The 27,672-nt window shown below is 48.8% G+C and overlaps 9 protein-coding genes across 9 annotated transcripts; 7 read left to right on the top strand and 2 right to left on the bottom strand.

Moving 5' to 3' along the window:
* The first annotated feature begins 76 nt into the window (after positions 1 to 76).
* Positions 77 to 2,279, top strand: F5147DRAFT_726316 (uncharacterized protein). The gene is made up of 5 exons (XM_041439174.1): positions 77 to 672; positions 724 to 1,426; positions 1,475 to 1,621; positions 1,674 to 1,813; positions 1,869 to 2,279. The coding sequence occupies exons 1-5, from the start codon at positions 172 to 174 to the stop codon at positions 1,929 to 1,931; spliced, it is 1,554 nt and encodes a 517-aa protein (XP_041285763.1). The 5' UTR covers positions 77 to 171; the 3' UTR covers positions 1,932 to 2,279.
* Positions 2,280 to 7,704: 5,425 nt separating this feature from the next.
* F5147DRAFT_726327 (uncharacterized protein) lies at positions 7,705 to 9,200 on the top strand. Its single transcript, XM_041439175.1, has 7 exons — positions 7,705 to 7,800; positions 7,857 to 7,974; positions 8,044 to 8,245; positions 8,301 to 8,466; positions 8,534 to 8,596; positions 8,647 to 8,816; positions 8,870 to 9,200. Exons 3-7 carry the CDS (start codon positions 8,143 to 8,145, stop codon positions 9,193 to 9,195), a joined length of 828 nt encoding a protein of 275 aa, XP_041285764.1. The 5' UTR covers positions 7,705 to 7,800; positions 7,857 to 7,974; positions 8,044 to 8,142; the 3' UTR covers positions 9,196 to 9,200.
* Positions 9,201 to 12,031: 2,831 nt separating this feature from the next.
* Positions 12,032 to 14,576, top strand: F5147DRAFT_587382 (uncharacterized protein; the record flags this gene model as incomplete). Its single annotated transcript, XM_041431987.1, has 7 exons — positions 12,032 to 12,135; positions 12,248 to 12,931; positions 13,001 to 13,111; positions 13,256 to 13,950; positions 14,001 to 14,064; positions 14,115 to 14,259; positions 14,313 to 14,576. 7 exons carry the CDS (start codon positions 12,032 to 12,034, stop codon positions 14,574 to 14,576), a joined length of 2,067 nt encoding a protein of 688 aa, XP_041285765.1.
* Positions 14,577 to 14,866: 290 nt separating this feature from the next.
* F5147DRAFT_587385 (uncharacterized protein) lies at positions 14,867 to 16,002 on the bottom strand (the record flags this gene model as incomplete). Its single annotated transcript, XM_041431988.1, has 6 exons — positions 14,867 to 14,932; positions 14,983 to 15,152; positions 15,248 to 15,700; positions 15,754 to 15,772; positions 15,825 to 15,921; positions 15,953 to 16,002. The coding sequence occupies 6 exons, from the start codon at positions 16,000 to 16,002 to the stop codon at positions 14,867 to 14,869; spliced, it is 855 nt and encodes a 284-aa protein (XP_041285766.1).
* Positions 16,003 to 16,653: 651 nt separating this feature from the next.
* On the top strand, positions 16,654 to 19,123 carry F5147DRAFT_42590 (major facilitator superfamily domain-containing protein). The gene is made up of 10 exons (XM_041429773.1): positions 16,654 to 17,004; positions 17,060 to 17,126; positions 17,180 to 17,313; positions 17,366 to 17,472; positions 17,519 to 18,033; positions 18,091 to 18,204; positions 18,258 to 18,349; positions 18,406 to 18,539; positions 18,586 to 18,718; positions 18,771 to 19,123. The coding sequence occupies exons 1-10, from the start codon at positions 16,828 to 16,830 to the stop codon at positions 18,915 to 18,917; spliced, it is 1,620 nt and encodes a 539-aa protein (XP_041285767.1). The 5' UTR covers positions 16,654 to 16,827; the 3' UTR covers positions 18,918 to 19,123.
* Positions 19,124 to 19,450: 327 nt separating this feature from the next.
* F5147DRAFT_643939 (uncharacterized protein) lies at positions 19,451 to 20,934 on the bottom strand (the record flags this gene model as incomplete). Its single annotated transcript, XM_041433129.1, has 9 exons — positions 19,451 to 19,825; positions 19,884 to 19,945; positions 19,995 to 20,049; positions 20,109 to 20,119; positions 20,174 to 20,293; positions 20,354 to 20,439; positions 20,493 to 20,632; positions 20,680 to 20,724; positions 20,846 to 20,934. 9 exons carry the CDS (start codon positions 20,932 to 20,934, stop codon positions 19,633 to 19,635), a joined length of 801 nt encoding a protein of 266 aa, XP_041285768.1. The 3' UTR covers positions 19,451 to 19,632.
* A 1,510-nt stretch (positions 20,935 to 22,444) lies between these two features.
* On the top strand, positions 22,445 to 24,061 carry F5147DRAFT_658523 (uncharacterized protein; the record flags this gene model as incomplete). Its single annotated transcript, XM_041434455.1, has 3 exons — positions 22,445 to 22,789; positions 22,847 to 22,939; positions 22,991 to 24,061. The coding sequence occupies 3 exons, from the start codon at positions 22,445 to 22,447 to the stop codon at positions 24,059 to 24,061; spliced, it is 1,509 nt and encodes a 502-aa protein (XP_041285769.1).
* Positions 24,062 to 24,154: 93 nt separating this feature from the next.
* On the top strand, positions 24,155 to 24,882 carry F5147DRAFT_42750 (uncharacterized protein). The gene is made up of 2 exons (XM_041429782.1): positions 24,155 to 24,742; positions 24,803 to 24,882. The coding sequence occupies exon 1, from the start codon at positions 24,215 to 24,217 to the stop codon at positions 24,590 to 24,592; it is 378 nt and encodes a 125-aa protein (XP_041285770.1). The 5' UTR covers positions 24,155 to 24,214; the 3' UTR covers positions 24,593 to 24,742; positions 24,803 to 24,882.
* On the top strand, positions 24,677 to 26,894 carry F5147DRAFT_42742 (uncharacterized protein). Its single transcript, XM_041429781.1, has 4 exons — positions 24,677 to 24,742; positions 24,803 to 25,114; positions 25,164 to 26,504; positions 26,551 to 26,894. The coding sequence occupies exons 2-4, from the start codon at positions 24,821 to 24,823 to the stop codon at positions 26,581 to 26,583; spliced, it is 1,668 nt and encodes a 555-aa protein (XP_041285771.1). The 5' UTR covers positions 24,677 to 24,742; positions 24,803 to 24,820; the 3' UTR covers positions 26,584 to 26,894.
* Positions 26,895 to 27,672: the final 778 nt, after the last annotated feature.

Genomic DNA, 27,672 nt, shown 5'->3' on the forward strand with positions numbered 1-27,672 from the left:
CGAACAAAAAGGAAAATGGCAAAATGGCAAATTCCGGATTCTACTGAGAATCCACACTTGGCCTTGCAAAGCAAGGTGATACTTGAATTCCCGTTTTGGCCGGGTATACCGTGTTGTTCGTACTTTCCTCAGCCCGACAAGCTCTTTCCAACGCACAGACCACTACCGTCAATGTCACACAGCATCAACGACGACGTTGTCACCACTAACGATGATCCCCCGTCGTTCCATGGTCAAGAAAGCGATTCCGAGGGAGGTGCCGATGACTTGGAGGTATTTCCTGAAGATAAGGAGAACGCGGTGGAGTCGATCCAACAAGGGGATGCTGCAGGCGAGATTGAAATAACGCGGTCTTCTGTTTCTTCTAGTGTCTCTTCTTCTCAAGACGCTGAGCCTGACGCTAGCGAGACGCATGATGCAGCTCTTGGTCTTCCACCAGCCCGTCGCCCTTCAGATTCTGATAGTGGCGATTCGGAAAAGGGTTTGAAGCGAAAGCTTGCTGACCGTGGCACGAGTCAGGGGCCGGAGAACCTGGTGCCTTTACCCTCTGCTGAACCTGCCAAGCGTCCTAGAGATGACACCGACAAAGATGAAAATCCTCGCGAATCAAAGAGACCGTCACCTCCTCCCGAACAAAAACCTGCAGTGGCAGAGACATCCGCACCCAAATTCGTCCGTTTCTGTCTAATATTTAAAGGGCTTTGCTGATGAATTTCTTATCAGGGAGGGTTTATGGCCTATGCTGCCGCAGCATCTCCGTTTGCTGCTGTCAAAGGCCAGAATATATTTTCAGGAGCTAGTTCCAGCACGTCCAAAAAGCTGTCTGTTTCACCATCGCCGTCACCATCACCTTCCCCTCTACAGACGAACAATGACCCTACGCCCTCCCCGTTTGCAGGCTTTGCCTCCTCGCAGTGGTCGGTACAGCAGACGCCGGCGAGCACAGCAACGAAGCGTACGGGCTTCGAAGCCTTCATAAGCTCCGCTTCTCCCTTCGCAACTGCAGGTGTTTCTCCTTTCCCTTCGCGATCCAAGTCACCATTACGTGCCAGCGGAAAAAGCGCACTCGGAAGGAGCAGGTCGCCCCCGAGACGTACTCCTCTCAGTATGACCAGTGCATTCTCATCATATGCCAGTGGTGGCGTGCAAGCTTTGTTTGCTGCACCCCATCCCAAGCGTGCGAGGGCAGAGTCGCCCAATGGGGGGTCGTCACGCAGTTCTCTTGAACGGACAAGCAGCACCAGACTGAATGTATTGGATCCAGCATGGAATGGAAGTGCAGATGAAAGCGGAAGCGGAGAGGAAGACGATGAGGAGAATGAGAGACCACCTTCAACGTTCGGCGAGAGATTGCGTGCAGGTAGGGATGACGAAGAAGACGAGCCTGACGAGGAGAAAGAGAAAGAGAGGCTTCAAGAACAAGATGGTACGATGTTTCAATTTATTCAAGTGCAGATATTTAAATATGTGGCAGTCATAACTGGCGAAGAGGATGAAGAGACAATACACCACGTGCGCGCCAAGCTCTATGCTCTATGCCCCCAAAACCAGTGGAAGGAGCGGGGCACTGGCCTTCTCAAGCTCAATGTCCGACGTTCGGACGGTGGAGGTGCTCGTCTTTGTACGCAGGTTACGTTATCTCCGGTGCTAGTCTCACTAACATTGGGTATCAGTGATGCGCAAAGAAGCAGTCTACACAGTTATACTGAATGTTACACTGTTCTCCGGAATGAAATGCTTTATTGCACAGGATTCACGATATATCCGGTTGAGCGTCATCGAAGATGGGGTCACGATACATTACAACCTCAGAGTCAGTTGTTTTCATTTATATTGTTTTCACAACATCTGTAGTGACCTTCTCGCAGGTTTCAAACGCGAAGATTGCACAAGATTTGCTAGAGGAGATCAAGTCGAATATTCCAGCTTGACATCCAGAGTACCCTTATGTTACTTTACTGTCCATCGTGATCATGCCTTGCTACATTTAACATTAATGTTGTCTTTATGTACAACCACAGGACACTCGCTGCTCCCTATATCACATGTCCACAGGTGGCAAGGAGCCTCAGAATCGCTTATCCCATGGTCCCAAATGTTGCGCCTTGGAACTCATGGGACGTACATCGTGTCCGACGGTAGTAACCCAAAGGCCTTGGAGAACTCATCCTCACCTCGGACGTGATGCATATCTTTCATTGTACGTTGACCGATGTTTGTGTAGCCCTAAATACGCATTCAGTGCTCAATGAAGTGCTCTACCATTTAGACCATATCAATGATGCAGTGAGGAACGATTTGAAGGTAGCATTCGTGCTACAAGCTTGTGTTACAAGTTGAATCAGACTTGCGAGTCTTTTCTATCTCCATGAGCCTCAGCGAAACTCGGCCGATGCTTGACAAAATATTTTGGATGATTGTTGGCTCAACTGACGAAGCTGGCGCTCACAGTCAGCGGCAGTCAAGGTCCAGTGTGAGTGAGTATTCGCGGAGTTGAGCACCTAAAGGGGCAGCTGTAGACCACTGGAAGGGTTTGACGAGCCCGCTGGCATGTCACAAGTCTAGTCCTGACCGCTTGATGACAACTGTACCATTTATTCAGTGCAGATTCCAGAACCTTGATTGAACCACCGGTACCAGGTGCATCCAGGCGAGACCCAACTGGTCTTGCAACCCCTGCCACAGTAACGACATAAGTCAGCACTTCCTCGTTCACTTGTCTAAGCGGCTACTCACGCGTCGAACAGGAGTTACAATGCGATGGATAACTAATGCAAATTCCACCCATAACAACGAAGTGTCAACTGATTTTCGGATTTGACCGTCGTGACGTTGATGTTGAAACATAAGGAGGCACTGTCCTTTGACAAGCGCTAGTGTCGAGATTCGGCTCATCACAAAGTGTCAAAACCAGCCACTGGTGCCTACGGAAACAAGGTAAGTATGCGAAAGTATACCAGGGATCCGTGAAGTGCAAGAGCGGTAGTATTGAACGGCACTGGACGACTGAGCCCGCACAGATACCACACGATAAGATTGATGCGAGTGGTCCTGAAACGGCAAAGAATCATTCGTCACGCCCTCCGGGCAAGGGTCCCACGTCCCGGTATTTCCTTCGTTTTTTTTGTCTCCATTCAAAAACCCGTTCTGGGAGGGCGCAACTCATTCGCCGCTTTCGATACTCAAATGAATTTGTCTCGTAAGTACATGCATCGCCAGGAAAATGGCATATCTTCAATGCACGAGGGACGCCGCAGTCCACGTCACAGCCGCATTAGACAAAGAATCCATGTGTTCTTGACTATGTGATACGCCACTATGTTGATACCACGGATTATTTATCAGCAAAAAAATGACGAGCTGTTACAACCCTGCTTCTAGTGACTAATACGGGTCGAATCAATTTAAACGTATCCCTTGTGGGTACTTACTTGGAACCGGCAAAAATGACGCACACGGTGTCATGCAATTCGACAGGATTAGGCGGTAATAATTCGGGGAATGCTGCGCTCTTACCGCGATTTTTTTTGGTTGTATCACTGAGGAGCCTTTCAGTTCTGTCCAAACAATGGTTTATATGCATAATGATGAGTAATAGATCTGGGATGCGCGAGCTCGACACCAACATCAGATCGTAAACTGAGCCTTCCGAAAAAGCTGCACGGATTAACGGTGGAAGCCTCTCGTGGCCGTAATATTGAAAGTTGGACAAAGAATTGACCGGATATCATGGCGACTTGGATACTAAGGCTGACCGACGGGATCAACATGAATATAGATCTGTTTATATCATGGATCTTGTAAACCCTTGGGATACAGGCTCAGTCATACAAATCAAAAGCATATGTGCATGGCAGAGTGTTCTCGTGCTAAGTCATTGCGAAGTAAATACAACGAACGGTACCTTTGGACATCAACAACACCGATTCCTCAGCTGGAACATTCCGAGCACATGCAGGCTGCGTCTCAATGACTCCAGGCTCCGAGTCATCCGCTGTTGTCATTCAATCATGATACCATTCTTATCATCGAATGATAGCAAGACCGGAAAGGGACCATTCTGATCATTGCGACCAGCATTACCTTCACAACCTCGGCGTCGGTTTGGTTTGTGACACTGTCCCTCACCGAGAGATGGTCGGACTGACTGGCCCGACTATGGCTCAAGCGCTGTGAAGCAGCATAGCAATCACGAAAAGAATTGATATTAGAAAACGGATAAGACATAATCTGATGGGCGAAATGTTGCTGCGGCATCTTTAGAAGCACGAACACAATTAGATGATTGATACACTCAACATCACATGCATGCACTCGTAACATGTCACGTAAGTAGTCCTTCTGATCGGATGTCTGAACGCGAATGGAATGTGCGCGGGCGATATGTAGTAGGAGCATAATTGTCACGAGTCATGTAAGGAAAATTCTCCATGACGTGCTGTAAAGTAGCAGCAGTAACGGGCAAGGAGATACTGATCACAAACTGTTCTCCAACTTGAAAGTCTCGAAAAAACCAAAGAACTGGGGTAAAACACAGGAAGACACGACCGGCGAAACGGGAGGCACTAGCAAAGGCGAAGTCGATGACAAAGCTGGAGGCGACGAAGGCGGCAGCTATGATAAGTTAAACGCGATGATGTAGAGCTGAGTGGTTTATCATATAGTTTAATGACGGCAGGCGAGGAGAACGTACGAAACAATCAAAAACAAATATGTACAATTCGGACTGACTCGGAGTCCTGTGTCTTCTCAGTACTATTCGGGCACAGTCTAGCTCGAGTTGTCTCCGTGCACTTGCCTGATGTGATCTACATACGCGACTCGACGAGCCCTCTTTCGTCGGATCGTGTTCGCTATTTTAAATTTTCCACTTATATCCTCCATTCCTAGTTCGGCTCTATCGGCGATTTGATGGGGAGATTCGGTGGAACTCCCTCAATGAGCTCCGCTCATCTCCACCCGCACATGTATGAGTCTAGGGACCCGCCTGCGCCCAGACTCGAAATATGATTGCACACGTCGAAACGAAGAAAGATAAGCGTGCACGTCGAGCACTGGAACCACTACGTTGTCGTTTGAATATGATGGGCTAGGAGGAAATGCTTCCCCTCGTGGGAGATGAGTCGGTGGGTGCAGGCTCACGGACTTCCTCAATGAACTCCGCACCCATCTTCATCTACGCTCACACATGTACAAATCCAGGGACATTAACTTTCGGGGCCATCTGTGCCCAGAATTTATTTAATTGTACCCGTCAAAACGAAGAAAGATATAGCGGTGAAAAAATATACATGTGCACGTCGAGCGCTGGAACCGCTAAGCTGTCATTTGAATAGGAGGGAATGCTTCCTCTCTCAAACTTGAGGACATTCGACCGATGGGCGATTTTGCAGGCGCCACACTCTGGGAACCGGGACAATCTCGTGGATCTAGCTTGTGTCCGAGAGAGACACTAGCCGCTGTGAGGCAAGTATCAACTTTTCTGGAGTGGCAAGGTTACTGGTGGCATCAGCGCGCGATTATGCGCCCATTGGAGAAGACTGCCAAGCGCAAGGGCTTGCGGAATTATGGATACCATCAAGCTGTCCTCCGTACTGCTATACGGAATTCATTATAAGGCCGTTGGAGTTCGTTCCTCAACTTTTAATCCTTGTTTATTGTCCGTTGGGGCGATGCCCTATGATAGACAAAATGTGCTGTATGTGCTGTATGTAAGATTTATCTCGTCTCGAATGCTGGGTCTCGTTCAGTGGTCCTGGCCGGAGCGGGGACGTTAACACCAACTGAAGGTGATAGGAATAGTGGGCACAAGGGTGTGTGTTTCAAGGCCTTCGTCGTCTATGCTCTTTGTTTGTTCTTCTCTAGACGTCTCCAAACACCGTTTCGAATCTTCTTGTGCTTGCGATGTACTTGAACAGGGGTTTCAGACGTTGAGGATATGTTTCAAGTGGTGCGCTTTCGTGCCCAGCTCTATGCGGAGGGTGTTGCGTTGTCTAGTGTAGGCTGGGCATGAGAGTAGGAAGTGATTTTCCTCGCACTACCCCCCTCAACTTAATGTCTGCCGGCGGCCGCGATTAATAGGCACTAGTAGTGGCGCCGCCTATGCGGTCCTTCCATCAATGCCCCTCCTTTGACCGGAACGCGTTTCAGCTTAATCTCGATCGTGGACAGATCGATCTGCAAATGGCTCAATCTCAGGGCCATAGTAAGAGTAGTGAAAGAGTGAACAGGAAATATAATAAAGCTAGGAAACCTGTGACTGATGTATCACGCCATTCATAGCCCGTATCGCAATGTCTTGTAAACCCAGGCTGGTGTTGAGTTCAAAAGGGAATTGCAAACGGGCCGGACTCCGAGGAGTAAAACAAGCGCGTTCTGACGGCGCTGAAACGACAAAAACAAGTTACAAGAAAGCTTTCTAGGACTCCAAATTTAGACGGACAGCTGTATGATTCGTATGATATTATCCTAGTTATATTGGCGTGCATGGCTGCATATATACGTGGACCATAAGGAAAGAGAAAGTCGAGTTCTAACATGGATGCATGAAAGGCGGTATGGACAGAGGGGGGTGACGTGGCGCAAGTAATTGCCGTACAAGGAAACTAGAAGTTGTATCCGCGTGTCTCGGTGTAGTGAAGTTCTTCGGCGGACTACGCATACTAGGTTGGTGCGTAAGGACATAGAGTCCTGACACAGGTATCCGAACACAAGGCCTTGAAGCCCTCTTATGGGCTTTTTTATTTCGGGGAAACTAACATCAACACGTCTTGGCACAATGTATATACCCTTGTTCCTCTAACAACGTACAGCAGGTAGTACCAGTTTCCAGTGTGCTAAAAATACGTAGTTTATAGGGTATGGCTCCTATATTCGAGTGTAGCGCAGCCAACTTACTTTATATGTTAGTTTGAATGGTCTGGCATAGCACTGCCACCGTGGTTGTACATGCGCTGAACGTTGAACGTTGAACCCAAGGGACCGCCGATAGCTGTATCAAACTTTCTTCGTGCCACCACGCTTTAATTACTCGCCAAATGGGGTTCACGCTAAGCGCTAAGCTTTCAAGTTCAGTCTTCAATAATTCTGGTCTGTCCATATGAAGACACTATGTAGAAGGCTGGCAGGCTAAACAAAGTCTAAGCGCTAAGCTCGGTCTACATTTATGGATCGCTCCATCGAGATTACTAGTACAGCCGCTTCAAATTCCTGATTCATGCAATGACGAATCAGATAAGTTCGTTTCAACCATTCAGGCCAGGACTGAAGTACTGAATTGAGTTTGGATTGTTTTACACAAGTCTAATTGGTCGATATGTTTGACCTTTTCACGAGCGGATTTATCCCTTTGTCCGTTGTGACACGCGCCCCAGGTGCTCTAGCCATGTAGTAAGTCATGTTTGGTCCCACAAAATCACTCAGAAATTATCGATATAGCTGTGAAGGAATGTTTTCGATGACCCTACTACGAGAAACTCAGTGGTACGTGTGAGTGATCCTTTATTCTGGAAATTCAAAAACACCATCGTATGAACAAGGTCCAGAGAGGCTAGTGTGACTGGCATGCCAATCATGTCAATCGTGTCATCTATTATCTAACTGCCTTTCGGATTGTTGCCAAATCACAAGGCAGTGAAATGGTAACTTCACAACCTGCAACCCTGAATTTGATGAGTGCCCGCTAACCTCGGGGACAAAAACCCATAGGCTCAGAGCGCGGCGCGAACTTTGGATTGGTATCAGAGATAACGATCCCTCGAGTTATCCACTTCCCAGGATGTGCAACCTTTTAGGGTCGTGGTGAGTCTTGAGTTGTAGTATGGTCTCTTGCCAGTGATTTAACAGGATCCCTACAGCAACTTCACTGGATTTTTGAGATATACAAATTGAAGCTTGTCAAGGCACCCCCTGTTCGCCGCCCATAAAGATATCCACCCGATTTTAAGTTAGGTGGCGGTGAGGCAGCATGACGCGGTATGTGATCCATTTTGTAGCCGCTGAAATGGCTTTTTTTCCCAAGCACGGTCAACGTGCCTCTGCCAGAATCGGAGCTGTGGCCCGTGACAGATACCAATCCCCCCTTGATGTCATCTCTGGGTCTGCTATGATAATCTGCACACCGATAGGGCGCAGCACCCTGCCATGGTTTGCGGATCAGAGAGTTGGTCGTATTCTATCCCGGATCACATACGGTTTAGAGGGAATGATTTTGGACCGCAACAGTATATTCAACGTATAAAGAACCGTGTGTACGAAAAAAAACTAACGAAATTAACTGCTCTCACCTCCAATAATGGAAGCTCGTAGTACTCCATTCGCAGCAGAGTTTCCAATGCCTGGATGCAGACAAGCATGCCTTATCGACTCCTCCGGGCCATTCCCTGAGTTCACGGACTCCGATATCGTGGGCCCAGGCTCGTTGAACCACTTCGGCATGAGTTATCATGATTCCACATCTCCACCAAGGTATGCTTCAAGTTGCTTGTTTTCTCCAAGACCAATACTTATTTTCATCCCTACCATGTGGCCTCAGCTATGATAACAACCGTCACCCTCTAAATTCGTTGGAGGAACATCCATGTCCTGACTCTGATTGGTAGTCCATATTTTATCCCTTTCGGAAGCATTCTGTTAATGAAATCATAGCCTGTCGAATGACCATTCGCATCATTACAGCAGTACCATGCGTGCTTCGTTACCAGATGAATCAGCTCTCTTTGTTGCAAACTATCTCCACCAGTTGCGCCTGAAATTTGGGATGGACATGACTCTTGACCAAGCAATTCAAATATGCATTGGACAATGGGACACTCCAGGTCACTGGCACTATCATCACCTTTTCTATCGCTTACACTGTATTTTATCCCAGACCCAAAGCCTACGCACGCCCAGATGGGAAGGGATCATTTTGTTTCGAACTACAGTTCACCTTCGACGAGCGTCCAATCTAGCAGATCGACTCGCCAGTCTACACCCAGCGATAGGGTTTATTTCAGGTCCGGTGCCATCGCACAGACCGACCACGAGATATTCCAAGACGGTGGCAGATTAAAGGTCAGGTGTTACGAAGGCTCTTGCAGCGGCAATGCATTAATGAAGGACAATTTTGTCCGGCACGTGCGTGAACATCATCTTGGTAGAAAGAGGAAGACAGGAGGTAGCTCTATACAGCATGTTAATCCTGGAATGAAATGATGGGCGTCCTGCAGCACTATGGCTGCAGGGGTGATTGGCTGATGTGGAACTAATGCGCGGACCATGCCAGGCTCTTGAGCATGCCGCATTTATTTTGTATCTCTCATATATATTATCTCTCCTGTAGATATAATATCCCATTAATTAATGCTGTACTTCGCACAAGACGCACAGCTTCGCAGAAAGCTAAGCAGGAACGGGTATGATAGGTGGCAGTTCCTGTAGCCTGAAAGAGGGGGTAAATTAATGTCCGTCAACACGATCATGAAGGATCATGATGGCTCCACTTGATTACCGGTCCCGACGACCTCTTTTGGCTTTTGCGCTATAGAGGTTTGCCAACTTGAACCATTAATCATTAATCAATGATTAGACACTACCTGCAGTTGAGACCCGCGGTTCTCCGGCCTGAATTTACGAAGTGCAGGATAGGTTGGGTGATTAGGCAGACAATTTGTCGCGCAACATGAAATAATCTATAGTCTAACAGACCTTAAATTTATTTAGTTGTTTCTCTTCTTTTGTTTGCAAGTCGACTGTTTACACCTACTTGATGTTCATGTCCACTCACACGCAATTGCGCTCATCCTGCAATTCCACATTACAGCCGTAATGAACTATATCACCGCACGATCCATCATGTGCTGTACCTGTGGTGGACAGCTGGGAGCATGAGCTTCATCAATCCGCAACCGTATCTCGAAGCCAAGCTAATCTTCGTACAGTGGATGTGCTGATGAAATATGCAAGGAGAGTTCAAAAACCATTCTGTTTGGGTTACCATGACTGTGAAGAAAATCACGACGATTATAAGAAGAGCAGCTATTGTCCTCACAGATTGAGAAGCACAGTGGACAACGAGATGTTGTATCGGGACTTTGAACAAACGCAGACTTTGGGAGATATGACCATAACGTGTCAGGACATGTTCATCATGGTATTGTGCCTCGGAGGACGAGTGTGTGCGGAAGGCAACAAGACATCTCTAGACTCTTATATGCTAGGATGAGCTTAACGAAACCTACAAAACCTGCAAGGGTACACAGCTCGCCAGGAAACCCATAAGAGACAACGGGAAAGATGACAGAAAGGTGCGGGCGTGGATAAGGATGAGGATTATGGCGAGAGAAGGAGTCAGGGAGTGACTTTCCCCCGGCTTTTAGCTTAGTATATGGCTGCTGTTTCGTTGTTAGAAGCGCTGGTGCCTGAATCCACCACGTCGACTCCACTGCTGACCTAATAGTAGTGCAGGCGAGGACGGGATAGGAACGAAGATAATACTCGAACATGGCTGGTGATCGATGATCCATGCCATGAGCCATCGATTAATATTATGAATCGGATTAAATAAAGGGACGAGACTGCATACAGCCTGAGGTATATATGCCCGGAGGACAACCCGAGGACACAGCGAATCCAAAAAAAGAGTACTGTGGCGGCAATGACCGAATCGCACACGAGTTGGCGTGCGTTTGAGCTTACTCATCACTGCCGTTTACCACCACTTCGTCGTCGTCGTCGTCTTTGCCGTAGACGAGACACTGCAAACAACGTCGAGCTCTGTACAAAACAAACTTCTACTGTAACTTAGTCTTATCCTTTGTTTCATTCTTGTTCTCATAACAGTAACAACGCTGCCATCCAACTTGGCTTTCTCGCACTTCTTCTGAGACTAGCTGTATACCGCCAATTTCCTACTCCCGCTCCTTTGTATTCTTGCTGAAGTCGAACCAGTACAATGGGTCAAACTCCCTCCAGGGTGCAGATTCGTCGCAATGGCATTTCACAAGCGAGATCTAATCCACCATCCTCTGAATCGCAGTCATCGTCCGAACCTCCAACTTCCGTTCCCACCCCTTCATCGTCATCTTCTGTGTCAGGGCCTCAAATTGCAGACATCACAGAAACAAAACGTAGTCGTCGTGCATCCTTGCCGCACCGCCTTCTTTCATCGCTCTCAACTCCACGCACCCGGACAGACAGTTCGGCTACTCAGTCCTCGCAGCGCAAAAAGTGGCGGCTTTCACGACGCGTCTCTAAATCTCCTACAGTCAATAACATCGCTGTTGGTGAGGTTGCGGAACCTCAAGACGAACAGAACGGATCTCAAGACCTCATTGCGGATGTAGAAAGCGATAAGGGCAAGTCGAGAGATGACGAAGCTGTGAATGACTTCCCATCAGCTGCAGAAGCATCAACATCCCTCAGTCCACCATTAGAAGAGGTGGTCCCAACTACTTCGGGTGGACGATTGGTTGAACCGGCATCTGATATCTCGTTCCAACCCATTCCCTCAATTTCTCGTCATTGCTCGGAGAACGACGAGGATGAAGTCGTCATTGCTCCAAATACAGAGTTGATTGATCCATCTCCTCAAGTACATGTCCCAACCGTAAATCAGAGCGAAGGCCCACCGTTCATGCCTCCGATTACTCCCGCTGGACCTCAGTCCCACGTAGGCACAACTACACAGCCCCCAGGTCGCCAATTTCCACCTGCGGGAACACTTGTTGTTGTGCAAGGTGTCGTACATACCACTGACGTATCCCGCGCTTCGGAGTTAAATACCGCCAACAACATCAACTCAAACAATACGAGTCCCGCGAATGATGCCAATCTGGAGCCACCGGGAATTGTCAGGCCATTGTCCGTTGCACGCCAACGATCGTCCTCTACCCCCGGTGATCGCATGCGCAATCGGTTGTCTGGAATCCTACCCCGCCCTTCCAGCATGCTGCCATCCGTACCGCTCGTGTCAGAAGGTGGTGCTGCTGCTGATTCTCCACAACAGTTGCCTGTTGACTCGCAGTCAAGTACGGCATCTCTCCCTGCGGGAATGGGCCCTAATGCAGAAACTGGTCCACCAACCTCTGAAACATCTAGTGCCAACACCGGCTCACTTTCGCCCAGTAGCATTGATGTATTGGGAACGTTGCTTAGGTATGCATTATATTCACCCCACAACTTGCCTACATTATACTCCACCCCATCATACTCTTTGACTGATTCGTATGCATTGCGTACAACGATGCTGACTTATTTTTAATCGCAGTGTCGCAGCAGCTGCAACAGCTGCTTCTCTCCTCACAGGGACTTCCGAGCCTATTTTTTCTTCTGGACTTGCGCCCTTATCTCAGTCACCAAATCAGCCTCCTCAAAGTGTGTCAGATCGGCCTCTATCACCTACACCAACAGGTGACGCTGGGCGGATGCGTCATGTCTGGAGCAGCTTACGTGATCGTCTTGGTCTACGCACACCTGGAATGGGAACGCCCGGTGTTGATGAGGGCACGGGTAGACCCAGTCCTCGCGATGCGCGCGAGCTTCTGCTTACGGAGATGGCTCGGGCCTTCAATTTGGGTCTTGGTCTAGGAAGACCGCCTGTGGTCCCTGATGCGACCAATGCTAACGGACCCGCGGCGCCCATAGCTGAGCCACCCTCTGCTGATGGAGGTGAGACCAGTGACGTTCCTGTAATGCCCCCGCCTGGCAGCTTTGAGCGTTTCCTTATCGATCTTCAATCAGATCTAAGGGTTGCGCTTGCGCAAGACAGTACCCCTGTTGACGCCGACCGCGAGGGCAATGATGGAGGTGTGGGCGATGAAGATAGCCATGAAGGTGCACGCCATGAGACTGAAGACGTGCCGGATGGCACGAGTGACAACGAGTCTTACGACACCGCCGCATCCGACATCGATGATAACATGCCTGAACTTCAAAGCGTTTCTGATGAGGCGTCTACTATATCGGATGCCCACACTGCCCGGGAGAGCCCAGGCACGAACAATGACAGTCTAGGACATAGCGATGATCCGGATTTGGAAAGTGATAACGCCCAGGTCCACGATGCCACAGCAACCTTGCCTCGCAGTGCCCACGCTGACACCCTTTCTGGAGAGGCGGGTATAGACACAGGGTCTCAGGATGCTGCATCTGGTTTGTCGGGGTCCCCAACAGAACCTTTCTTATCACCTCTTTCATCTGGTCCCCCAGGTGTGAGTCCTTTCACTGAGTCCTCCACTACTACACAAGAGTCTGCCGAAACAGACATGCCATTCAGAATTCCACGTATCTCACCTGGTTCTACGTCGCGCACTGAGCATACGCCTATCAACTGGTGGCGATTGTACCGTTTCCCTGCTATCACCGCGCCAGCAAGTCGCAGTACACAAGCCCCCACGATTGTACAGCAAGGATCTGCCCCACAACCACTACCACACGCGGATGGCGATGGGGTACAAAATGCGGGTAGTCCACCAGCTGCTTCGTCTTCTCCTTCCTTTATTCCTTCAGAGATGCCGGATACTACGCACGCAACACCAGACGCCGACCTGACCGCTGGAGTACAGCCGGGTAATGGTAATGAACAACGTAATGTCGTCATTCCTGTCATCGTCGTGGGGTTGCAATCAGTGCACGCAGAACGCCAATCACCTATGCCTCCACATCCTCCTCATCACCTTCATCCTCATGTCCATCATCAGCCACCCGATTTCGCAGACGAGCGCTCTACCGAAGGAGATATGATGGATTTAGAATTTGGCAGTGAAACTGGGATGTCTCCACCAACCCCAATCCCTACTGCTCTATCAGAATTTCCACCCGAGAGTACACGACCATCTCGCGGTCGCTCTTGGCAATCTCGTGCAGCCGATGCCATCAGGAATTTACGTCCTGGTCGCAGGGCCGCTGTGGCAAGACAGACAACGTCAGAGCCTCCAGGGTCCAGGACGTTCCTCATTTATGTCATTGGTGGTGAGTTCGCCCTTTTTTCCCTGTTTTCAAATGTGGACAGTTATTTTCAGGCTACTACCCACCCGATCACCAAATCATCACAGGCGGGAACTTGGATTCATTCGAGGCATTGTGGTACGCACGCGCCATGGGTGTGATATTGTGCTTTGCTCACTTTCATGCAGGGAACTAGCCGAGTTGCTCGGTCAAGTGAAACCACCCACTGCCTCGAAGGAGGAGATTGACAAGTCTGGACTGGAAGTGATCAAGGCAAATTCACTTGAGGAGTATGCGAAGGACGGACGTGTCGCTACTAACTGTGTCGACCGGGTATGGAATCACGCCTTTATCATTTTCTTCAAACTTGCTTACCTTGCGTGCAGTGTCTCATATGTCTTGATGACTATGTGCCGGACGATGACCTACGTGTCTTAAGCTGTAAACATGCATTCCACCAAGGCTGTGTGGATAAGTGGCTCCAGACAGGAAGGAACAATTGTCCTGCCTGCCGTACGAAGGTACGTCCATTTAGCAGCCAGCAATCAGTTTTTCATAAGCTATTTCAGGGCGTCGACAACGATACCAGCCCCTCCGCTGAACCGTCCGCTTCGAGTTCAACCTTAGCACCCCAGCCATCGGCTGCATGAGGGTGTGTATCCTTGATTAAGTATTATTTTGCCTTGCATCATCTTTCCATGTAACAAACCTTTGCATCCGATCTGTCTTGCGATTCGTGTAGCAATTTCATCTCTTCATCGCTATTCTTTCTTCAGGTTATTATAATGCTACTGAGTATCATCGTCCAACACAACTTATCCAAATAGCCCGCTGCCACTTGTACTGTATGGCACATAGAAATGATCATTTATCACTGAAAAGATCACGGTACCTGTGGGCTATCCTCATACAGCTATGTAGAGGAACACTGAGGCGACTGCTATGCACGCTTTCCAGTAATGCCAGCCTCTTTGAGTTTGGCGAGAAGCTCGTCCACATTTGCCACCTGTTTGTCATTGTAAATACTGGAATATACTATGAAAAATAGAGGATCACCTTGCCGCCACCAACACGCTTTGGAGGTTCTGTGACTTTGATGGTCTCTAGTCTAGGCGTGATGTCAACTCCAAGTTCCGCAGCCGTCAACTTCTCCACAGGTTTCTTCTTGGCCTTCATGATGTTGGGCAATGAGGCATACCGGGGTTCTTGGCATATGCGGTGATTAACTGAGAGTGATGAAACATTGACATTGTGAATGAAACGCACCATTAAGCCTGGATTTGAGAGCGTTCGTCAGTCAATAACACATTCGTGGATACACACAGTTGGACTTGCCGAAGATCTGTCGTTATAATGACAGGAAGCTTGCACCTAAGCTCCTCAAGACCTCCATCTATCTCACGAGTGATGTTCGCAACCTTTTGCTCTGGGTTCACCTCGACCTTGCTCGCAAATGTTGCCTGTGACCACCCCATGAGGCCAGCGAGCATTTGTCCAGTTTGTCCAGCATCATCGTCAATGGCTTGCTTGCCTAAAATTACTACGTCCACACCCTCCTTCTGTCGTTCGATGAGAGCCTTCAAAGTTTTCGCGACACCAAGAGGTTCTGGGGACGGAGCAGATTCCGGGATTTCGACATGGATGGCAGAGTCGGCACCCATGGCGAGTGCGGTGCGGAGCGTCTCTGCAGACTTGGGTGGACCGATGGTGACAACCTTGATAGATTTCACTGCATCCTTTAGGCGTTCCCGCATCCGAACGGCTTCCTCCACGGCTATACCACACGGTCAGATAAGTGTGCGCACAGAATACTAACGGAAAACGTACCAATCTCATCAAATGGATTCTGTGATGACTCGTGTGAGCAGACTTGCTTACGAATTGTGAATTTGCCATACCATGGAATGTTTGACATTGAGGTCGATGCCTGTCTGCTCGGGATTCACACGAATCTTCACGGCATAGTCTACCGCCCTTCCAAGCGCATGTTGAGAGCTGGAAGCATGCAGTTATAATTCGTGCGTACCTCTTTATAGGGACTAGTATGTTGAGCAACCGCACAGCAGAAGGCCTCATCCTCAATCTCTTGTTAAAAAGTCAAAAGAAATCAAGTTGATAATCTGTCGGAGTTCGGATCCGGAAATGAAGACGACCGTATTTAGCCCTGTGTTTACGTTCGAGCAATCAAACTGAGTTCAACTTGTAATATACGTATGCTACTGCATCTTGGCCGGTCCATCTGCGATTAATTCTTATAACCTCTAAGCACCATTGCAAGTGTCCCAGCCAATATTCTTCCAGGCCTACACTCTAAGCTGTGATGACAGCTGACTCACACTTCCGACTAGTGCCGAAGCCGTTTCAAGTTTCTCCCTCTCATTTATAGACGAAGGAATGTGGGTCGTTCCTTCTCCTGCTCGGAACATATCACGAAGGTCAGAATATGTCATCTTATTTGTGAGACTGCTGCACACTTAGTAAGTTAATAACAGAATGTGCGTTCTATACGGACGGATAACAGGGTGGACTCATGACTTGGACAGTACTCTCTTCCTATTATTAGTTCGACTCCATCTCTCAGTGGCCGGGCACCCGATATTCCGTGGCAAGCAGAAATTCTGGATGATTGCGATTCGGAATGTAACCCTCAAACTGGTCGTTCGGGGGCCTTCCTCATAGTGGCTATTTGATAGCCGGAACGAAGACAAAGTTCTATGGCATGCCACTCGATCGGCCATGTTGTCCGACACACTAGCATTATAGTTGAGGATATTTTGATCATCGGCACCAACAAAGGCATGTGCGCTTTTGTGGCGCGCTTCATTGCTGAACCACCTATATAACCATGCACTCACATACAATCTCGAACTTCAGCTCCCGCATCGGACAACCTTTTACACTATGATAGAAAGCCAGAGTACGACTCTGTCATCTACAGAGGTCCAGAGTGTGGAATTCCGGGAAACAAATATCCAAACGCATGTTTCCAGTTCAACGTTGGCAAATGAACCTATCAAGCTTGATATAGAACATGCAGTAGTTGAGGATGATCCTCGAATGTGGTCGAACGCGAAGAAGGCGCGTCCTTCCCTCTTGATTGTGTAACTAGAGGCTGATAGAACACATCGTACAGAACGTTGTATTGTTCATTATATCTGGAGCATCAATGATCGCAGGTTTGTGTGCGAATATACAAAACCGTGAGTTGTTTCCTTAATACCATTGCAATATCGGCTGAACAGTCAGGGGATAGCTGCCAATGCTCAAATTGAGCAGCAGCTACACACCAACGGCGAGAACATCAGCCTGAGTTTGTCTCTTTTCATTCTCGTCCAAGGCAATTTCCCTGTCATGTGGAGCGCAATCAGCGAGATCAAGGGCCGCAAGGTTTGAATTTTTATGTGTTTTGAGTGTTATTTGTTAATATCGCCGAGCTCAGATAGTGTACCTTTTCTCCATAGCACTGTTTACACTTGGGTCGGTAATCGTGGCCATATCCAGAACGATTGGTTTGTTGATCGGTATGCGTATTCTGCAAGGCGCAGGGTAGGGTAATCCTTCAAACCCTTAATTCCTTACTGACATGAAGTAGGTCAAGCGCTGTTATCGCTATCGGAGCTGCCACTCTGGCCGACATATACGAGCCGCATCAAAGAGGAAAAATGATGGGTGTCTACTATTCTGCACCTCTCCTCGGCCCCTCGTTGGGGCCAATCATCGGTGGTGCACTCACACAGGGCCTCGGCTGGCGGGCGATTTTCTGGTTCCTAGTCATCTGGGGCGGCATAATATTTTCCGCGTTTCTTTTCTTGTTCAAGGACACCTTCCGGAAGGAAAGGAGTATGACGTACCAGAATGTATTGAAGAGGAGGCTCCGAGAGCAACAGTCGTCAGAAGCAAAGGACGACTCGCGAAACATTTCAGAGAAGGAATTACGAGTGAATGGCGAAAACCAGACGAATTCGAAGGACATCGAAGGACAGCCAACGGTCATACCAGCATCAGCTATCAGAGAAGTAAAGCTGTCTATTGCCGATGTCAACCCTTTTCCTCCATACATATCGATTCTCAGCCGCAAGAACAACTTCGTTATTTTGATACCATCAGGTGAATGCCCTCAGTAATGAAGTCATTTCAAAGAAATCTCATGCCCAATTGCGCTAGGTTTAATTTTTGCATTTAGCTTTAGCATTGCATATACATGCGCAAGAACATTGTCGATGTATTATAATTATGATGCTCTGAAGACCGGCCTCGTCTTACTTGCCTATGGTATTGGTAAGCGAATCACAGGCAAACTAACGAGCACCTGCCTGACGCATCTATTCCAGGCTCTGTAACCGGCAGCATATTAGGTGGACGTTGGTCCGATCGGACACTTGCTCGGCTGAAGGCAGCGAACGGAGGGGTTAGCTTTCCAGAGGTGACCACTATCTTTAGCTCAACCTCTGTCTCCATGTTTGACATGAATCCGTGCAGATGCGCCTCGAGAGTACGAAAGTCGCCATGGTGTGGTTACCTCTTTCTGTTATTGGATATGCCTGGGTGTGCCAAGAACGGGTCAACGTCGCTGCGATATGTGTGATGCTCTTCCTCGCAGGATTCTTATCCATGTATGTTCTTTCGTTTCACACTGTCCTTTGCTCTCATCCGCGATAGATGGATCTACACGAGCACGCTGGCATACATTGTCGATGCAAACACTGGTCGCTCATCAACGGCAGTAGCGACCAACAGTTCTTTCCGCGGTCTGTCTGCTTTTGTTGCTGCTGAGATTGCTGTTCCTCTACAAGTGAGTCAACGTCATGATAGCTTGTGGAATATCGGATCTGAGGTTGATTTAGGATAGTATTGGTGACGGTGGTCTGTATACGCTCTGGGCGGGGCTGTTGGTCATTGCTGATTGTATTATTCTACTGGTGTTGTACAAAGGCAGAGAGTGGAGAGAAGCCAGTGTTGAGCGGGAGAAGCAGAAGCTGGATGGCAAGTAGACGATCATCATGACTTTCGAAGTTCTGATAGACCATAGATGATACTAGATTACTAGAATTAATCGTATAGAACCGAGGCTCGTTTGCCGTCGATTGGTGTATGTACAACAATGATCCCTGACTAACCAGGATGTCGCGGAGTTGACTGTCATCAAATTCATTAATACAGCAACTGCTAGCGACGGATCCGGGTCCGTGTTAGTGAGTCCTAGTCAGCGACGAGCCACTACTTTTACGGCCGTCCACACAGTATTAATTAAAATTGAACATGCGCGATGATCCTCGGGTCGGACTTGGATAATGTCAAACTTCCTAGAAGCCACCAGGGCTACTAGTTCCCAAAGCTCGTCGATGAAGGTGAATCATGATTGATCGACATCCTAACTTATCTTCTACAAAAGATTAACCTGGTCATTAATAGGGCGGGTCCCAGGAAGCATCCGGCATACTTCTGCATTGGTCGGTATATATATTTAGAAGCGAAGACGAATCACGGATGCGACTTGCTAGCTATAGCACTAGATTGCATATGGCTGAAATGACAAAACGCCGATCATGCAAGTAGTCGCGATGTATCTGGGTCATACATATATTTAACAAGAAATGGGTTTAGGAACTAATAAAGCAATAAATACTATAAAGAAGTAAGCGAAACCTTTCATGCCCTGTGATCTGCGTCTTTCACCAAAGTACGTATAAGATGAGTAGAACAGAACTAGTACATGAGGTTTCCAACTGCAGACGGAGTCCCGTCGTTGTTGTAGAGGCACGACCCGGTTCCGACAATTGTGGCGGCAGAACCGCCGTTCGCTTGCAAGAGCGCTGGCGAAGTTGCGACGAAGGGGAAGTAAAGCTGGATGTATGATGCGCCGTCAAGGAAAGGGAACGCCTGTTGGAAGAAGGACACCCTACACGATACACAAGAGTATGAACGGATGATAAAAGAGGTACTACATCGCAGCTTACTGAGCAGCTTGACCACCTGCAGGATTCTGAAGAGCGAACTCTGTGATGACGAGTTGATAATTCTGGGTGTTTGCTGTTGAGATATATACCACATGCGTAAAGGAGACTCACGGGGAATTGACTATGAGCTGATTCTACGTAGCTTTGGAATTCTGCAAATGTTGTTCTGCATTTCGAAATTCAAGTGAGATGAGGAGATGCACCAAAGAAACTCTCGCTACACACCCATACCAGTGCTGAAAAATAGAAAATTAACGCCAAACAGAATGGGGTCGCATACAATTACGCACCAAGTTAATGTAGTCAAAGTAACACTGTCCTGCACAAGCGCTGATCATTTGAGAGACCCAACTAAGACCCTCTCCAGACGTTACGCTGGAGGTAACAGCAGGGAGAGCCTTCTTGATCGCCTGAAAGCACGGACAAATATTTCATAGGTCTGAAGAAAAATTGATATGGTAAGGCCTTACCAATGGGTTGATGTATTGGATGTACCAAGAAGCGGCCTGGCTCGGGGTGATGCCATTGATATCGGGTTCGTTCAGTGTAAAGACGGCTGTGAAGAAATGGGTAAAGCTAATGTCTATCCAGTAATGAGTGGTGACGAACTAGCCCAGCCTTGTGATGCTTGACGTGACGCCAGGTCTGCGATAGGACTGGATGAGCAGTCGGTGCAGCGCTGCATGCCGATGAATCCGAGGCCACCGTTTCCATTGGTAGAAACTGGAGCATATGTTTCGTAATCGTAGCTGTTTACTGTTAGTGAGCTGCGGACGCAAGAATTCATTGAATATACATTGCGACAACTTCTCCATCTCCGTTGTTGAAAACACCGGGATCACTGGGGAGAGACGAGTCAGTGAAACAGATAAAAAATGAAATGTGAGCCTATGTACAGTGATTCATCGTCTGTTCAGTTATGGTGAGCAAAATATACTTGTACTCGTGATTTGAGATGAAACTCACAGAAAGTCCAGCATAGGCCCCGCTTTCCAGCGAGAACGGTGGTTGCGAAGAGTGCTACAACTGCAAGTCTGGCGGAGGTCAACATGGTCGAGAATGTGTCAGGAAATGAGAGCTTGGGTTGTAAGTGCCGCATACCAAGCATATTTATACTTTCAAAAGTGGCGCCCAGCATCCACAGACTGATGCGGCCAGGCACGACTGCCATTGGCGCATATGCTTTGACAACGAGCGCATTGACATATATCAGCGCTACGACGGGATACGTATCTGAATTGGGCATAAGTTGCATGTGACCTGCTTGAAAAATGATACTAATGAGCACGGTAGTTCCATTGTATACTTTACATACAAACTATAATGGACTGAGACAATGATAGCACAGCCGATGGCCACCGAGCTGTATCTTGATATTGAGACGAGGTCCGAAAATGTCAGCGTGGCGGTAACAGCGAAATCATATGGGGGCGGCCTTTGAAGACGAGTTATGGAGACCTCATCTCAGCAGGCCAGTACGATATTAATAGCAGGGTACTTGCATCACCTATTGAGCGACTCTTGCCTACAAAAAATTGGATATACCTTACCTCGTTACCGCTGGGTCCTGGATTGACATGTCAACAAGTACAGCATAGAGGATGGACGAATGATGGCGATTGATCCTTATAGGTAGTAGACGCCATCATCAGCTGTGTAAGATATGATGGATTGTGGAAAGAAAATGCTACGTTACTGAGAAATGGAGCCAGGAGCTACCTCGTCACGAACCCTATTGAGTTTTTGATGGCGCGCTGGTTTGAACCTGGTGAGCACGGGCGGCGCGGAACATTTGGTAGTTATCTGAACGTCGCAGAGTCAGTTCTTCAGTACAGGCTGAGTCAGGGTTACTCATAAGGACCGAAGTTGCCGTCGCGTAGCGGACAAAAAGCCAAAATGCGAGAAGACAAGAATCACGAGAAAAATCGATGAAGCGAAGGTTCAGCGACTTGAAACTTGGATTGAAACACCTACTTAGACTTAGACTCCTTCAAGTCGGATGGCGTAGGTAAATTCATGCTCAGTAACGATTGATATTGAACAGTCATGACAAGTACTCGCTAAATCACAACTACTGCGTCTACGAACCACTACGAAATGAGCGCGGAGATCGAAAGCTTGGCTGGGCTCCGTGTTGCACGTTGGCACCGATTTGAAGGCAAGTACCATTCCTTTTGGCTCAAATTTTGTATCTACTGTCCAGGTCATGATAGTCGTGCATCTCCAGCTCAGCTCAGTTTCTAGGACGTTGACTTGCGAGGCGCATTGATATCTATTATCGACAAGCTACTTTCCGAGAATCAAGCCAGAATTTATGCAGTGCGCCAACCAGGATGCCAGCCTGAGTTCCTTCGGCATGGCAGCCTCTGGAAGTCACCGATGACGTCGACCACGTACGATATCCTTTTTCCTGACCCGTGATTGGTCCCCCGGTGCGTCATCGAAACATGATAAATAGCGGTCGTCAGCCAGGACGAACACCAGTGTTCTCTCTTCCCTCTTTCTCTCACATCGCTATCAGAAATTACAATACGTTCTTTATTTTCATACTATTTAGCATCATGGTTCAACTAGCTCCTCGCTTCGCCACCCTCCTCGCCTTTTGTTTCCTCGTGTCCGCCACTCCCGTCCTTCCTACTGCTAGTCCATACGTGTCTCTTAGCGCAGGCTTGGTCGACCCTACTCCTGGCCCGAATAGCACTCATGCCAATCACACTGCTAGGGGTGTTGCCCATGTCGCCAACAATACCGCAATCCTCGTCGAGCTTACTCAAAGCCCTCAGGGCAATGGGACTCACGCCAACCGCACTTCTAGGGCTGTCGCTGTCACCAACAAACACCCCGTATACGCCATCGAACAACACCCAGGTTCGCAGTCCCACGAACAGGCTCAGGGACAAGATCCAGTATGTCGTTCAAATTTGTAATACTGAAGCCGTCATGTTACTAAATCGATGGTGCAGATTACCGGCGTGCAGAATACCCCCAGCGTGCAACACAACGTTATCGCGGATAAGAATGCCCAAGTCCAGTCTAGTCAGAGTCAGGACAAGCCAGTATGTCGCCGCGCCTGACAAGCACTATCTTTCGCTGACATGACTTCACAGACACAGTCCAGTAATGCTGCTGCTAAAGCAAGTCCCTCTCAAGGCAAGGGCAAGAGGTACGATGATGGTCAGTACCACCCCAACCCTTCCTACGACAATGGCCAATACCACCCCAACCCCACGTATAACAATGGTCAGTACACCACAGATACGACTGCTCCCACCACCACCGCGGCGGATGCGTCTTCTCCCACCACCACCCAGACATATGACGACGGATTGTACCATCCCAATACATCCTACGACGACGGCCAGTATCATCCCAATACAGCCTACGATAATGGCCAGTACCATAATGCCGCTGCTGCGAATCCCACCGCCCCTGCGGTTCCAGACGCGGTCACATCTGTGTTGGGTGTTGTACTCAATGTAGTACCCGGTACCAGAACAGCGACCCCGACGTCCCAAACGGGCTCCACTACCCCTGCGACGACGAATTCTCCAACGACAATAGCCTCCACGTCTACACAGGAGACTGCCACCGCCACCGCCACGTCTGGAACCACTACCACGACGGCAGCCGATCCCACTGAGACTGCAATGCGCACAGTAGCCGGTGCTGGCAGACGCTCGGACGATGGCCATTACCACCCTGATTCGAGGTTTGACGACGGCAGTTACCATCCCAATCCCAAGTTCAACGACGGCAAGTATCATGTCAGTACTACCGGAGGCAAACGTTCGGACGATGGCCATTATCACCCTGATTCGAGGTTTGACGACGGCAGCTACCATCCCAATCCCAAGTTCAACGACGGCAAGTATCATGTCAGTACTACCGGAGGCAAACGTTCGGACGATGGTCATTATCACCCTGATTCGAAGTTTGACGACGGCAGCTACCATCCCAATCCCAAGTTCAACGACGGCAAGTATCATGCTGGTACCACCGGAGCCAAACGTTCGGATGATGGCAAGTATCACCCCGATTCGAAGTTGAACGACGGTCAGTACCATCCCGATCCCAAGTTTGACGACGGCAAGTACCATTCGGGGAAGTATCATGGGAGGAGGGGGTTGGCGCATCAGGACAGGGTGCGCGCCGTTAGGAGAAGAGCTGCCCAATACTAGGCTTAGGAATCTGTAGGCGCTCTTATTGGACTATGATGCAGATATCACTCTTTCACATAAACCTTTACATTTTCTTATGTGCGATAAGGATCAGCGGGCTTCAACATCAATATTAATGGGTGTGTCCGCGTCGTGAGCCTGACCAGTGAGTTCATGTCGCGACCGTACACCGAAAAACTCCGGATTCTGCCAAGCGGGAAGAATCGGACTGTTTTGCTTCTCTTCCTTCTATTGTGTCTGCAGACTGTGAGATACAGTACTTGCTTAGCCAAGGTCTGCAGTGGCTTTGCTGTCCGATTTCGTTGTCAAGGGATGCAGCGAACTTGGAAGGCAAAGCCACTACATCGAAATAACCCAAAGGTGGCCACTTCGATCACAGTGATACGGGCCACAGTACTTCAATCACGCAATCTGAAACATTCGATCCCCTTCAACATAAGAATGCACTGCCAAGCTTATATGAAGGTCCTTGTACCCAGGTTGGCGCGTTCGCGGATTGACTTGCGTCTTAGCTTCTCGCGATCGCACTAGGATCCTCAAGTTGCCTAGTATACTAGTAAACAATAGGCTGCGCATTCAGACTCTCGGCAAGTCACGGTACTGCTACCCCGAACTACCACGAGTGAAGTCAAACTCACTATTTGGCGCTCCTTCTCTTACCGTAATTCTTGACAGAGCCCAGTGAGTATGCCAGACACACTGCTCTACCGAAACACTAATTCATGACCGCTTAATGTCTAGCCGGGATTTGCACCCGCAATGCACACCTGCCTGCAGATTTCAGAGATTTTGAGAATCATTTTTGCAGAAGTGACACAGGTCATAGGTGGCAGCGTACAACCATCATATACCACTCTGTACCACCTGGCGTTGACGTGTCGAGCTTTCCGAGAGCCGGCGCTGGATGCCCTATGGGCGCATATACCAACGCCGGATGTGTTTGTCATGTGCTTGCCTCAGGATGCTCGTTCTCAACCCATACTAGAATTGACCCTGGAGAATTTCAACCAGTTCAAATGCACGCCTTCCGGGATTGCTGCAGCATTCAGGGTGGTGAGTTAGCTATTCTCTTCTTTTGAATGTGATTGTTTATCGATTTCAGAGGCTTCTCAGACCCTTGACCACTGATGATTGGGCTACCTTTCAAATGTATGCGCGTCGCGTGTGCTCGCTCACTTTCGCAAAATATGATGCCGAGTCCTACGCCATGATGAGAGATCCCGGGCTACACGATAGTGCTGCGCTTGCTCTCCTAGGTTCTTCTGCTTCGTTGCCCCTGCCGTTTCCTCTGCTCCGCGAGCTGTACTGGAATGACCAGCGCGACGTGCTTCTGCCTTGCCTCCAGCGCTGCATTTCCAGCTCTCTCACTCGACTGGTCATTCATTCGGAGCTTTGGCCATCAGCAATGGTCGATCTCGTCGCAGGCCTGGGAAAGGCTTGTCCTATGATCAAAGAATTTCGTTGCTCGCTGCCGCCCGCCAGTGCATGTGCCATGCTTTCTGATATCGTCACCTGCTGGGATGATTTGGAGATCTTAGAGACGGGAGCAGTGAACACGCAGGCATTGCAGCATCTTGCGTCCCTGAAGAAGCTGAGAGAGCTGAAGATGCTCGTGCCAGAAGGTCACAGCCTGGACGTGGATCCGACATCGACGTTCAGCGTCACGTTTTCGTTGGACGAGTTCAGTATGACTTCTGCAAGGATCGAGCCGCTTCTCGCTTTTTTGGCCCCTTTGAAAATTTCTGCGAAAAGCGCAAACCTGCAAATCGACACAGCTTCAAATGCGGATGATCTCGACCAACTACTTTCCTCCCTTACTGAGTATTTCCAACCCAATGTTTTAAAATCATTGTGTGTTTGGGTGAATCGCCCCACCAGTTTCGACAATCACTCCCTTTCCGAACTGAGTGCTTCCGCCTTTCAAAAGATTCGGGCCTTTACAGGGCTCACCAAGCTTAATCTCAGTTCAATCCATGCCTCTATCACCGACGATGAAGTTCTAGACCTCGTTTCCACTTGGCCGAAAATGGAACATCTTTACCTTGACACGGCCTGGGATTGGGGAGTGGCCCGCATGAGGATAACGTTTCATGGGCTTGCTGGTATCCTCGAGCGCTGTCCAAATCTGCGTTCCCTAGGGGTCGACCTAGACACCTCGCCCCCCCACGACTCACCTGTCTACGTTGATCACCAATACACTGGCATCGCCAGGGATAAAGTCACTGAACTAAACGTTGGGTCTGCGGAATGCAACGATGTCGAGGCTATTGGCAACCTGCTAGCTGGAATGTGTCCCAACTTGATTTCAATCGGTCGCGCGTGTCCCGTAAATCTCAATTACGAAGATCCTTCCGCAAATATCGAATGGTTTGACGGGGAAGAAAAATGGGAAGAGGTCAGTTCATCGCTCAGAGGAGAAGTGAGCAGCTGGAGCAGAACAGTGGTGAGTGCGCTTTATAGTCATGCAGTCGTGCCCTCATTTCTCTCAGTGTAGGATTATACACCAACAGTGTCTGATGTAAAGAATTGGTGCTGTTCACACAAACGTGTTGTTTTTTCTTGTACAAGGCGACTGCTAGTGATTACTATTCAGCAAGGTGTGCAACCAAACTTGTTGGACTTTGATGCAAATGTCACTCCTTCACATAAACTGCGAGTTGTACATTCTGTTCTATTCTATTATGACCAATGGGATTCAACATTCGTTGAAATTGGGGGTGTCCACGTCGCGAGATTCTTCGAGTAGCTCTCAGTGGGGACTGAGCCGGCTGCAAGGCGTTACTTGGAGCATGACCACGGTCGCATCCGGTCTTCCTACGAATGTATGAGCTGGATACCTCAATACTTGGCCAGTAAATCACCAGGTCTGCACACCAGTTTCTCCGCCTTCGGAGTTCGCTAAGACCATCCAAGGCCTAGGCAAATCCCTCCGATCGGTTAAATTTCCAAGAAGGATTCGGAGAACTAGAAATCTTTTTCTAATTGACCGGCAAAGTAGCAAGACCCGATGCTGTTTGGCGCGTGAATTTGTTCTACTTAACCGTAACTTACAACCAAATTAAACCAATCCGCCTGTGACTGTTGCTCAATGCTGTCATCTATCGCTGGTCTCGAGGACGAAGTTGCAGCTGGATCGGCCACCACCTTTGGTTACGACAGATCTCCGCGAACAGCCATTGCCAGTTGTATGGGTAGTCTGACAGAAGATCGCGGGGGTGCGCGAATGATATATTTACTCACATCGAACTCACTGCTTTTTGCGCCAGCTAAACTCGCATGGTCTGTGATAGCACCATCATGAAGCCAATTCCCAATTTCATTAGAGTTTGGACATCTACATCGATGCTCATTAATCAAGCCCGAAATGACATCCGCGGTCGACCAGGCGGCAGGATAACAATTAGTGGCTCAGGCCATTGATTCGACTGCCAAACCTAACCTCCAGCTCTCGATTGAGGGCAGCAGCCTCGCCAATATCTCCAATCCATTCAGCATCCTGGACTCTGGGCTGGTGTCCGAGATTAAACCGTTGACTCCTTCGGAATGAGTATGTCTGTTGGCAATGCCACAAGACAGAGTTGTAGTTCAGCTTATTGATCTGATCCTTGAAA

This window comes from Suillus discolor, assembly GCF_016758755.1.
Source record: "Suillus discolor strain FC423 chromosome Unknown F5147scaffold_115, whole genome shotgun sequence".
Taxonomy (NCBI): domain Eukaryota; kingdom Fungi; phylum Basidiomycota; class Agaricomycetes; order Boletales; family Suillaceae; genus Suillus; species Suillus discolor.